The sequence below is a fragment of the Felis catus genome, chromosome A1, assembly GCF_018350175.1.
Source record: "Felis catus isolate Fca126 chromosome A1, F.catus_Fca126_mat1.0, whole genome shotgun sequence".
NCBI classification, from domain to species: domain Eukaryota; kingdom Metazoa; phylum Chordata; class Mammalia; order Carnivora; family Felidae; genus Felis; species Felis catus.
In genome coordinates this window covers 204,215,504-204,229,053 of record NC_058368.1, presented here as the reverse complement: position 1 = coordinate 204,229,053, position 13,550 = coordinate 204,215,504, and the positions used below count along the sequence as shown (strand labels likewise).

Here is a 13,550-nt window from a genome sequence, read left to right as displayed (position 1 = left end):
AATATGGTTAATGTGAATTAGTCACAAGACTCCTGTGTGCACTAATAAAACTAAGTTTTAAGACCTATAAAACGTAGGACCAAACATAAGAATGATGGCCCTTGCCAAACTGTGTCCTTTTGTGGGAGTCTGTCTGCAAGGTTAGTCCCATCTCCTCAGACATCACTAAATACTTCCAACACTGGTGCCTTACCGATAAGTTACACCTTTGTACCAAACTACTTTCACTAGTTCAGGATAGGAATATTCTTCATCAAACTGTCCTTGTGAAAGTGAATCACAAAAATTCCACCTGTGAAGGACAAAACACAAGCTATTAATTCTGGTTGCTCAACAAAATTACCTTTAGAAATCAACCACATAGGGCAACTGTAACATTTATTTCTGGCTTAACTTGTTAGATCCAAGAAAAGTAAAATTAATACAAAAGTGTATGAAGGAACTGAAAACTAATCTTATTTTTCCATGGATTTTTTTCCTTCGGTATTTTTAACAATCTTCTTATTCAATCTCAGCACAATTACATAAATTAAGGATCCAAACAACAAATATTTCCTGCAATATCTATGCTATGCACACTGCAGATATAACACCCAAAAAAGCAGACATGGTCACTGCCCTCAGGGAAGATTCCTATCAAGCAGGGATGTTAAGTAGTAAACACTAAACACAAAGAAAAGAGAATTACTGGATGCTATGGACACGTAGAAGAACCTAATCCTGTCTAGGAACTTGGGGATAACCACCCTAAGGAAGAAAGGCTTGTGCTGGGACCAGAAGACGTGCACAAGTCAGCGAACTGAGAAAGATAAAGGAGTGCTCCTCGCAGAGGAAAGAGTAGGTGCAATGGTGAAACCAAGCTTGAACAGGCATTCTAGAGATTGTAAAAAGTCCAGTTTAGCAAGAGTAGAAAAAGCAAGGGCAAACGTGGTGAGGATCACAGACGTAGGAAGAGACCAGAAAATGGAAGGCCTGTTAAGCCATGTTTAAAGATAATGGATTTTAATCCAAAGTTAGTGGCAAGTTACTGAAAATTGTTAATTTAGAAGCCTAAATCTCTTTCAGTGTGTACTTATAATACTAGAACTTTCAATTTTAACCAAATAATCATGACCAGCCTGAAAAATCATATTTAAAATACGTATTTAAATAACAAATACGTATTGGGAGACTACCTGGGCTCAAACCCCAATTCTACAAGCACTAGCTACGTGACCCTGCTCAGATTATTTCACCTTCCTGTGTCTCAGATTCCTCAACAAAACGGGGCAATGACAGTGTTTTCCTCATGGAGCTACTATGAGAATCAAATAGCTACAGTAGAGCTGTGCCCGGCACGTAAGCGCTTTGTGTTAGCTATTACCATTATTACTCTACTACTTATGGAAGTTCATGTTACAAATCTGTAACCATTAGTTTATTCACCTCTTAGGGAGAGAAAAGGTTTATATCTGGTGTTCAGAGGCTTCTCCACGTTTACCCCTTTTTTCAAAAAATTTCAATAAATAGATTTATAGTCAGCTAACCAAAGACAGGGGTGGCCTCTGAGACTAGGTATGAAAGAAAGAACCCATGCTCATCAGCGAGTCGGAACCATGCTCCAGCTACAAGGTAACGGGCTTCACTGGGTGCAGCTGAGGCTTCTCTGTGCTCACTGCCAGAGCCCTGTGCCACTACTTATCACACTTTAACCATCTTGTCAGTGACAGTGACCTTAATAGAGTCTAAGCTCCTAAACAGGGACTATAGCTTAGACATCTCTATAGTCTCTGTGCTTAACAAAGTACATAGCGTATAGTCAGCCTTCCATAACCACTCAATGCGTGGACACAGAGTAAGACACATAAGGAACACATTGGCTAGGAAAACTCTTTACTATCGGTTATTAGCAAAGTTTTGGCTCACTGAGTGAACTTTCCTTATGAATGGTAGCAGATGATTACAAAAGAAAAAATATCTTTAGATAAAGACTGGCTCTGACAAGGGCTTTATGACAAATAAGCTGTTCTTCCATTACCTGTGCAGGTGTGGGACAGGACAGCTGAGTAACAGGGCCCTGGGAAGAACAGAAACCTCTTTTCCTCTTTCCTCTGAAATATCAGAAGTCAAAGTTTTATTCTGGGTGATGGCTGCATCAATTCTAGACACACTGCTGATTTTATCATGCAAATGCAGTGCTAAAGACAAGGGATATTTCCATTCCTCTGGACAGGAGGCCACAGGCCACCATTGTTTCACCCACGTGTATACACACGTGTGTTTTGTACCAGGCAGAGGTGGCTCGCCACTCCCTTCGGCTCCATTTACACAGCTCTTTTTCTCTAAAGGTTCCTTGGATTTCATGGTCTGATAGTAAAGTTCGTTTTCTTTATTCTTCAGTCTCTGTCTTGATAAACTTCCATATGTACAGATTTTGCCTGCTGTTTCATCTAGTTTGTCCTTTCTGGCTTGAATCTTCTTTTCTGACAATACTATAGATGAGTCTGGCTTCTGGCTTACTTTACACAAAAAATGTACTGTAAATTCAAGCTGCGATCTCGGCAGACAAAGGTATGCATGCCCATCTAATGATGATATCTTCACGGTGCCGCTCTGCATACACAGCATGCCATCATCAGTATCAGGACTGGGCCATCTGACTTCTGAGAAGTCAATGAAGATACGCTGAGTTGAGGAGACAAAGAGAGATGGGGAGTATTTTGTCAGCAGTCCAGTGTTTCCACACATTCGATGCTTACATATTGTATAAGAAAGCTCTTAAAAGTTTTGTTTGTGTTTTACTATCTAGAGAGAATGAAAATGGAGAGCCAGGTGTTGGTCTATATATATGGTTTTCTAAAGAATATTTGATATTAAGATTCTCTCTCTTACAGAGAGAGATGTAAAACACACACACACAAAGAATGAGAGAGAAGGGATGCCTGAGTGGCTCATTTGGTTAAGCGTCTGACTTCGGCTCAGGTCATATCTCACGCTTCATGGGTTTGAGCCCAGTGTCAGGCTCTGTGCTGATAGCTCAGAGCCTGGAGCCTGGAGCCTGCTTTGGATTCTGTCTCCCTCTCTCTACCTCTCCCCTACTCATTCTCTCTCTCTCTCTCTCATTCTCTCTCTCTCTCTCTAAAAATAAATATTAAAAAAACAGAGAGAGAGCGAGAGAAAAGGAGTGCCTGTCAGTGGCTTGGTCAGTTAAGCATCTAACTCTCGATTTCAGCTCAGGTCATGATCTCACAGTTTGTGAGCTAGAGCCCTACAATGGGTTTGCGGAGCCTGCTTGGGATTCTCTCTCTCCCTCTCTGTCCCTCCCATGCTCACGTGTGTGCACTCTTTCTCTCAATCAATCAATCAATCAATCGATCGATATTTTTTAAAAAGAATGAGAAGAAAAATAAAAAAGTTATCCTGACTATATTTAGCGTTAGACATTTTTGTTTAAAATGTTCAATGAATCAGAGATAAAAATATTTTCAACCCTTCTCAAATGCCTTACTCAGAAAAAGAATACTGAGGGAAGACCAGCACTAACTACCATGTACAAACAACACTACAAACGATACTATATTAAAAGCAATCATAACTTAAATGATTAGTATGGAACTAGTATAGAAATCACTGACAGAGCAACTCAGGTAATATGGAAACAGAATCAACCACATCTTAAGATGCTACATGTAATAACATAACCTTTCAGAACAAGGAGGGAAAGGGAGAATGGTTTATTTAATAAATGGTACTAGAGAGGACCTGGGTGGCTCAGTCAGTTAAGCGTCTGACTCTTAATTTCGGCTCAGGTCATGATCTCATGGTTCATAAGTTCAAGCCCCACTTCAGGCTCTGCTCTGACAGCACAAAGATTGCTGGGATTCTCTCTCTGCCTCTCCCCAAAGCATGCACAAGCTCCCTCCTTCTCTCTCTCCCTCAAATAAATAAACTTAAAAAAACAAAAATAAATGGTACTCTCAAAGGGTTAGCAAATACACTAAATAAGACTATCTATCCTAGATAGCACCTAGCATACCATACGCTAAAATAAATTCTAGGTAGTGGGGCACATGGGTGGCTCAGTTGGTTAAGTGTCTAACTCTTGATTTTGGCTCAGGTCATGATCTCATAGTTTGTGAGTTAGAGCCCCATGTCAGGCTCTGGGCTGACAGCATGAAGCCTGCTTGGGATTCTTCTCACTCTGCCTCTCTCTGCCTCTCTCCAGCTTGTTATCTCTCAAAATAAATAAATAAACATTAAAAAAATAATAATAATTAAGTTAAATAAAAAATTCTAGGTTGTTTAAAAAGCAACATTTTTTTTAACGTTTATTTATTATTGAGAGACAGAGAGAGAGCATGAGCATGGGAGGGGCAGAGAGAGGGGAGACACAGAATCCAAAGCAGGCTCCAGGCTCTGAACTGTCAGCAAAGAGCCTGACGCGGGACTCAAACCCACGGACTGTGAGATCACGACCTGAGCTGAAGTCAGACGCTTAACTGAGCCAGGTGCCCCTAAAAAAAGCAACATTTTAAAAAACTGAATTACTCAAAAGTAAACTGATCCTGACCAATAGCACAGACTCATGACAGGTGCCAGTAACTATGGCATCTCTCCATATAAGATAAAACCAGCCAGTGTCACATAACGGTCTTTCAGCCAATTAATTTTGCGAACAGGTAAACATTTCAGCTTTCATTTATATAAAACTTTAAATTTAGAAAAGAAAGCCTCTTAAACCTACAGTGCTATTTATATGTACAGATGTTAGTACAGTATTCACTGATGGCAAAACTGGCTTGTAAGGGTGGTCAGTTAAGAGAGTTCTCTCTTCTAGAATTAGATTATCTAATAACCCTATCAGCAGCAAACTGCAGTTTCAACAAATAAAGTTACTCAAAAGATAGTGGAAAAATAGCCTTATACACTAAATTACAGCTTACGATTTTTCTTGGCTCCTTTGTCATTATCGAGTAGTGGAAAGTAATTAAAAGATATAGTCTTAAAAAAAAAAAAAAAAAAAGAAGACAGTCTTCAAACAGACTGGATTCAAATCCTGACTACCTCTTAGAAAATGTCCATGAACAAGGTTAGGTAAACTCTCTGAGATTTAGTTCCCTCAGCTATATAAAGGGGATAATATCCAGCCAATATACCTATTCTGACTGGCTAAATACCCACTTTGCTTATCAGAGACCCATGCCATACTGGTGTTATTAAATATTTTTAACATCATTCCTATTTCTTTGCACATAGTAAATCCTCAATAAATGACAGCTATCATTATTATTATTCGTAAAAGTTCAGGGGCACCTGGGTGGCTCAGTTGGTTAAGTGTCCAACTTCGGCTCAGGTCACAATCTCGTGATTTGTGAGTTTGACCCCCACGTTGGGCTCTGTGCTGACAGCGCAGAGCCTGGAGCCCGCTTCAGATTCTGTGTCTACCTCTCTCTCTCTGCCCCTCCCCTGCTCAAGCTCTGTCTCTCTGTCTCTCTCTCAAAAATAAATAAACATTAAAAAAAGTTCAAAATAGAACATAAGCAAAAAAATAAAATATGTATACCTACAAATATACACATCTCTATTACACATGAACTGCACATAAACTACTGAAAACAGCCACATAATTTCTTAATTTTGACACCTCTGAGAATCAAAAAGTCATCAACCTGGAGGTGTCTGGCTGGCTCAGTCAGTAGAGCATGCAACTCTTGAGCTTGGGGTTGTGAGTTTGAGCCCTATGCTGGGTGTAGAGTTTCCTTAAATAAAAAATAAAAATAAAACGTCCAGTGTTCCGGTAAATTAATTCATACCCAGATGTGAAAGGAAGAAGGCTAAAATCCTTGCTAGTAACAGAAAAATATGAATATAAAATAAAAAGTCATTAATCTGAAAAATTCTGAGTATAATCTTTGGCTACAAAGAAAAGGTCAGGAAGATGAACTATGCATCTTCTGGGTCTCAATCAGTACATAACATATCAGGGTGCCTGGGTGGCTCAGTGGTTGGGCATCCGACTCTTGATTTTGGCTCAGGTCATGGTCTCACGGTTCGTGAATTCAAGCCCTGCATCAGGCTCTGTGCTGACACATGAAGCCTGCTTGGGATTCTCTCCCTTTCTCTCTGCCCCTCTCCTACTCATGCTCTAAGTAAATAAACTTTATTTAAAAAAAAAAAAAAAAGAATATATATATATATATATATATATATATATATATATATATATCATATCAGAACATCGTAGTCTGGTGAACAATATAGGCCTACGCATTCTACAGCAGTGTGTATTCCCAAGTGTCATGAAGAAAAAAATTAAACTACCTGTTTCTAATTACTTGTCCTCAAATATTACTTATAAAAAAGCTTTAAAAAATTACCTTTTTTCTTTCAGAAGGTATGATGCTTTCAGATAAAAAAGGGCAAGTAGCAAAAGAATTTCGAAAATCTAGGGCTCGCTGTAGTTGCTCCTACAGAAAGAAATACAAAACATAACCTTCAAAAAATGTAAAATAATTTGAAAATCAATTCAGAGTGACAGTAATCTAGAATACTAATTACTTTCCATATTCTAGCTACCTCACCAATATTCTGGTACCAAAAAGAGTTGTTTTTAAGCCATTACTTACTCGGTAAGTGCTGATAACAAAATGTGTCCTTTGACGAATTCTTTCTGGTCGTTCTAAAGGATGTGCTGAAACAGGAGGTGCCTTTTCAAATAAAAATTCAGAGCCACAAGGAGAAAGCTGTAGTCTGGAACCATCAGCATATTGCACTTGCACGGAATCATCTTCATAAAGTACCATTCGCACTTCAGCTGCCATTACTATGACTACGGATAAAATGTCCTTCCAAGGAGAAGACTGAATAGGAAACAGGGTAGCACAAATTGTTCCCTTAATGTACAAAAGTTCTATCATAAAAAGTGAATGCATTTTCTAAGAACATAAACAAAACATATTTTCGTTGCATTTATTTTTTGGGGGGGAAAAGTGATTACTTTACTACATACTTTTAAATGATCTGAAATTAACAACCTTAACAGAATGCCTTACCCCCTAGAGCTTTACTCCAGGGTGGGAAGATAACCTAGAGGGAGAAGAAAGCCCACCTAGTTATAACTGCCTTTACAATTTCAATAGCTTTAGTTCTCCTGAAGCTTAAATTCTGTAAATTCTATGCTCAGTAATAATTTCAAATAAAAGGAAATTCCACCTTTGCATAAGAATACAGCAAATCATTTGTAATGCATGCAAAAGGCAGGCCAAAACTATCAGGCCTAAGAAAAAAGAGTACTGAAAAAGAAATCCCAATACCTGGATTTTTGTCCCTAGTCTGACATTAAGGAAGAAGTTCCATGTCACTACTGAGCAAGTTAATTAATCATAGAGTGTCTTAGACTCATTCTTACTTCACTGAATTCAATTTCTTTTTCCCTACCTTTAGAATGTGTCATCACCTATGCTTTCCATATAGGGAGGACTGAAGGGGAATTAGAGGGTTGGGTTCCTTCCATTCATACTCTACAATTTACTAGACTAGTTAAATGCCTCAAGTTGTCTGTTTCCCTTATTTGTAACATGAGGGACAGTAACAGGATTGTTGCAAGGATTAAACAAGGGAACACATTTGCCAGTCCCAGTATTGCAATGTCGAGTTCAATAAATCTTATGATTCCTTTCTAACACCAACCCCATCCTCTCTGACACTTACCCACCTCCCTCTAGGACATCATCCTTTTTAAGACTTTCCTTTCTAAACACTAACCCAACCCCTTCTAGAACATTATCTTTTGCCACTCAGGTGATCAGCTTTCACCTGACAGAAAAAAGTAACGTTCCTCAGTTTACCTTTTTCCTACCAAAAAACTCAAGTAAAGTATCCACTCATTATCTACTTTCACTCCCATCCATCTTCAATCCATTGCAATCCAGTTTCCTTCCACCTTCGTGCTGGAATTGTTGCACTGATTCAGAACTGTCACCGATGTCTCCCTGCACCCAGTAACTTCAGTCTTCATCCTACTAAACTGGTCACTGTGATAGTGTTATCTACCTTTCTCTGCACCGAATTGTGTTCCTCTGCCTTTTTACTTTTTTAAAAAAAGCGGGGGGGGGGGGGAGTGCCATGGTTTACCCCACCACATCTACCTGTTTTTGATTTTTTTTGTTTTAAGTAGGCTCCCCACCTGACGTGGGGCTTGAACTCATGATCCTGAGGTCAAGAGTCACATGCTCTACTGACTGAGGCAACCAGGCACCCCTACCTCTGTTCTTAGTTTAATCATTCCTTTTCACCATTCTCTTAAATCAAGGATTCGAGACCTGACCTCAGTTCCCATTTCATCTCTTCTTACTATATACACCCGTGTTGCTTTTACATCCACCCTTGGTTTTTAAAAGAGTCTTGGGGCGCCTGGGTGGCTCAGTCGGTTAAGCAGCCGACTTCGGCTCAGGTCATGATCTCGCGGTCCAAGAGTTCGAGCCCCGCGTCGGGCTCTGTGCTGACAGCTCAGAGCCTGGAGCTTGTTTCAGATTCTGTGTCTCCCTCTCTCTCTGACCCTCCCCCATTCATGCTCTCTCTCTGTCTCGAAAATAAATAAACGTTAAAAAAAATTTTTATTTAAAAGAGTCTTACCCCCTTTCAATGTATGTAATCGGCTACATATGACTGGCCTATAATCTTCTGTAGAATATGTCAGAATATAAGTAAACATTAAACCATATGGTCTCTCCTGAGGAGAGCCACACAATTTTATTTCTTCTCTCTAGAGAACTTCCAAATCCACCAGATCCCTCCCAGTGCTTCCAGCTGCCTGATAGACCTCTCTTCATGTTCCACTCAATCCACATGACCAAAATGGAACATAATCACTCCCACCAAAGCAACTTCTGCAACGTCCCCTAATTTCACTTTCATTCTTACCTCCCTCAAGTCCAGGCTACATACAATAGCCACAGAGATCTTTTAAAATAAAAATGAGATCTATCACATGCTGGCTCACAATCTACCATTCTGCACTTACATGACATTCCTAACCATGGCCAATAACAGCCACATAACGTGGCCCCATCTTCCTCTCCAAATGTCATCTCATAACTCTCTCCTTGCTCAGGACACTTTAGCTACACTGGCCTTTTTAATGTTTTTAAAACAGGATGTTTCCTATATCAGAACCTTTGCACTGTTTTCGGCTTAGCCTGTCCTTCCCCTGGCTTATCACATGGCTGGCTCTTTGTCTTTTAAGCTTAAATATCACTTCCTCAAAGGCCTGACTTTATTGTTCCCAGTCATCTCCCAATCACTTTTTATCCATTTCATCTTTCTTACTCATAGCATCTATCACTATCAAAACTGATTCTATTCATTTGATCGCTTTTTGACTTTGCCCACCAGGGTATAAACTCAATCAAACCAGGCCTCATCTGTCTTACTCACCATTGTATCCCTGGCATTTAAAACAATAGTTGGCAAATACTAAGGGTGCAATAAATATTTATTTAATGATGAAAGAATAAGCAAGTGAATTTCAAAATTCTTGTTCCTCCTGAATTTGCAATTTAAGTTAATGGCATCTCAATGTTAGCAATATTTCTCTCCACAGCCCTGTAACATGTCTTGTTGATTTGGTAGGTTTCTTTTATGAACCCGGCTCCTTTTCCATTTCAGTTCATCAACTTTCCCCTTCATTTCTGCAACTATCTGGAACCTTCTTCCAGTTTCTTCCCTCTCCAATCCATTTCCAGTATTGCTGTTATAGGAAACTTTCCACTATCCAGACCATACCAACCATTTTACAACACTTGATTACATACTTGTTCGTTTAGCGAGCAATATTCATAACAATACATGTATTTATACTGCATATATGTAAACATATATAGAGAAATATAGTTAATACATATAAATAGAAATATATATCTCAGATGTCTACTTGCTATTTAAGAAAAAAATAGAAATATATGTGTGTGTGTGTGTGTGTGTGTGTGTGTGTATATATATATATATATATATATATATATATATATATATATCAGATGCTATTTCAGAAAAAAATAAAAATTGCCGAATGGGAAAAGATCTCTGTTTGGCCAAGTTTTTAATTAAAAAAAAAAAGTTAGAGATATAGTTGTTATTTACTTAAATAACAAGCATACACAAGAAACAGTGGAATATTTAAAGTTCCCAGCCTATCATAAAAAAACATAATCCGGCTCCAACCCACATTTCAGCTTCATCTTTACCATCTTATTCCTGTTTGTTTTCACCACCCAGTACATTACGTCACAGTATATTTAACAATCTCCGTACTTGACAAGTCTGTACTTGACATCAATTGGACCTCATTTTTCAAAATGGCAATATGTAGTTACAGAAAAAGCCTCACCAAAACAACCACCAACGTCTTGGATTCAACACGGCAATTCTGAGATGAAAAGTCGCGGAAATAAGGCCAATCAACGGCCCCTGTGCTTTAATTTGCCAAAATGCTTGAAGTCTGCCCACGACTGCTTCTCGATGGATATTTCATGAATCTGACAAATTACCAACAAGTTATGTTTCTTGATGAGAGAAAACAGTGACAAGCGCAGAGGAATAAGGCCACAGGGAGAATATTTTTAGCCGAGACGTTCGTCTAGTCAGTAGCGGGAGAGAAGCTGAAACGCCAACCACCTCCCCGCAAAATAAACACAGGAAATCAGCAGTTCAAATCTTCCCTCAACCCGCGGAAGCGTCTTTCCTCTCCAAAAGACAGGAAGTCCCGCCCAAGCACGCCCTCTGTTCCGGGGGCCAATCCGTCGAGCGCCCAGCAAAGGACGGGACCGGAAGTAGGGGAGGTGGGCGTTCCCAGTCCTGAATGTGGTTGCTTCCTCTTTGATCTTTACTTCCGATACTCAAAGGTTGGTACCCGCCCCACCTGGTTGTGACTCCTCCCGTGAGGACCAACATCTGATAGCTCAGCCAAGAGCTAACCACATGGGTGGATTTTAGTGGACTAACGCTTGTTTAATCTAAACAAAAATGATACCTTAATAAAGCTGTAAAAAACAAAAAACAAAACCGAAAAAACTTGGGTCAAAGAGACCTCTTCTTTTTCTAATTTGGTGTCAGAAAATATCTTTCAACTATGTATCTGCGCTTTTTTCCTAAGTAGCAAGTAGATGTGTCCGATAAATTTATTGTCATTAAGTATTTATGGAGAACCTACTATGTGCTGGGCACCTTAGAAATAAGGCAGGGAGTGAGACCCAGGGTAGAAGATGAGGACCAGAGATGAACTGGAAAGAAAGGAGTAGAAAGTAATTTGATCACAGTTGTAGTAAGTGTTCCTAAAATAGAATACAGAGGTCTGTGAGAGCATGTAGTGGACAGACCTGAGGCTGAGGAAGTATTTCCAATGAAATCCAAAGGGTAGGTAGGTTTAGCCAGGTACTGTGGGGGTGAAACTGTTTCAAACAGAGGTAACACAGGACCCTGAGGTCCAAAGGAAAGATCTTGACCCTTAAAAAGCTAGTTTGGTTTAAGAACGGTTATAGAGAGAGGCTTTTAGGGGAGAGAAAGCCTGAAGGGGGTGATAGAGATAAGTAAGGGCTAGATCATTATGGTTTTATGAATTATGGATTCTATCTTAAAGGCAATGGTAGGGGTGCCTGAATGCCTTAGTTAAGGGTCCGACTCTTATGGTTTGTGGTTTGAGCCCCAAGTCTGACTCTGCACTGGCAGTGTGGGGCCTGCTTGGGATTCTCTCTCTCCCTCTCAGAAATAGACATTAAAAAAAAAAAAAAAAAAAAAAAAGGCAATGGTAAACTATTACAAGGGCTTTAAGCAAAAGTGGCAACAGCAAGGAATGGGGAGAAATCTAACTCCTTACATTCATCTCCATTTTTGAAAGTCTGATAAGCAAATTGACTTCAAGCTTATGTAAAGTATAATAAGGGGACCTTCAGATACCATGTTTTCATTGACCAGTAACATCAATTTGTATCACACAGTACTTAGGTCCTATCCTGTTCCCACCTTTTTCCCCCTCTAATGACTAAGAACCTCCTATTTGTTAACCGTCTACTACAAGGGGGTTTTTATGATGCTATTTGTACTTTAGAAAGATACCTGGAATAGCTGGGTAGAGAATGGATTGTAGGATGTAGGAACAGATGTGGGGAGCCCAATAGTCTGAAAAAGCAACAGGAAAGATGGCATTTCAGACTCAAGATTAGACCGTGAGTCTGGAGAGCACAGCTCCAAGAAATACTTAGATCAATTCTATAGTCTTGGGGATGACTGAACAGGCATTGAAAACAGTTCCAGCAGTTCTGTTGGAGCAAGTGGATAGGTAGCAGTGCCATCAGTAAGAGGGATGCAAGAAAACAAAGTTTAGGGAATAGCATGACTTAAAGTTTGTGAGTCATCCTAGTGGAAATGGCAAGTTAGCAAAAAGTGTAGAAACAAACCAATCCGGAAGTCAGTGTTGATAGCTGCTAACTGAAGCTTTAGGAGAGGATTAAATAGCCCAAAGATACAGTGACAGAAGAAAATGTTTAGGAGTGGGCTTTGAGGAACACCAATACTCAATAGATTAGCTAAGGGAAGAGAATCCCACAAACACTGGGGAACCACATAAAGCCAGAAAGGCTATTCTATTCCAGGTGCCTAGAGGTTTTCAATTTTGGTGTCACTTGTGTCGGATATTGCCTAGAGAACAAGCTAAAGAATCAAGTATCTACTTTAGTGGCATAAATGTAATCAGCAAGGGCTGTTGTATGTAGTGGCAGCAGAAGCTATGTGTTTGAAGGGCAAATAGGAAGTAGAAGAAAATGGGATATTTGAAAAATCTCACTAGAAAGCATAGAACTGTAGTTGGGAGAGAAATGTTAAGGGCCAGATTTCTCTCAAGAAGAATGACATGTTTGACAGCTCATGCAAAGAGGTTAAAAAAAAGAAAAAATACAGACTAAGTAACAAGAGAGCTCATGAGTCAGAGGGCACAGGTTTTGGGCACATGTGGAATACTTGGCCTTTAAGAGGAGGGATACATCCTGTACAAGAGGAAAAATGAAGTGAACGCAGATGCATTTGTATACATCTGCCCAATTTCTTCTGTGAAGCAAGTCCTTAGGGGATGAGGAGCAAATAGAGTGGAGAATTTGAGATAAACAAGGTAATAAACACAGATCGCTGGCAGTGCTGACAGCCTAGGTGGCGGTTATGAATTTACACTGGCACTAACCTACCAGAAAACATGGCCTCCAGCTGCCTGGGTGAAGCAGGTCCATCCAGGGTTGGTGCTTTGCCAGGCTGACAACACAGTAGCAGTATACGTGACCTCAAATTATTTACGTATACCAAAGTCTAGTCAGCCAAAGATCACCAGGCTCAAGCCAGCAGGCTCTTAAAATAGGGACTTGTAAGCAAGGGAGCAAACTCCAGAGAAAAAACAAACGGCGTGCTACACCAGGGGGAAGAGGGCACCGACTGGTAAGATGTGGACTCCTGCTGAAGGATTCTGAGCAAGTTCTGAGGGAAGGGATACTGGTTCTGTGTTGGATGTTGTTTCTGAAGCAGGATTAGAAGCA

General features: G+C 39.8%; 1 protein-coding gene across 4 annotated transcripts in view; it reads right to left on the bottom strand.

Annotated features, from left to right (window-relative positions):
- CA1H5orf34 (chromosome A1 C5orf34 homolog) overlaps nt 1-11,711 on the bottom strand; it is a 33,685-nt gene extending 21,974 nt beyond the window's left edge. Inside the window, exons 1-5 of one of the 4 annotated variants that reach the window (XM_045037414.1) lie at nt 10,288-11,711; nt 6,606-6,839; nt 6,357-6,446; nt 2,018-2,664; nt 194-292 (exon numbers count right to left, since the gene is read on the bottom strand). In XM_045037414.1, the coding sequence (XP_044893349.1) occupies nt 194-292; nt 2,018-2,664; nt 6,357-6,446; nt 6,606-6,800 (1,031 nt within the window). In that variant the 5' untranslated portion in view covers nt 6,801-6,839; nt 10,288-11,711. Of the gene's footprint in view, nt 1-193; nt 293-2,017; nt 2,665-6,356; nt 6,447-6,605; nt 6,840-10,201 lie in introns of all 4 variants that reach the window. The other 3 variants (XM_045037417.1, XM_045037409.1, XM_045037413.1) reach the window with 3 other exon arrangements.
- Between the last annotated feature and the right edge of the window lie 1,839 nt (nt 11,712-13,550).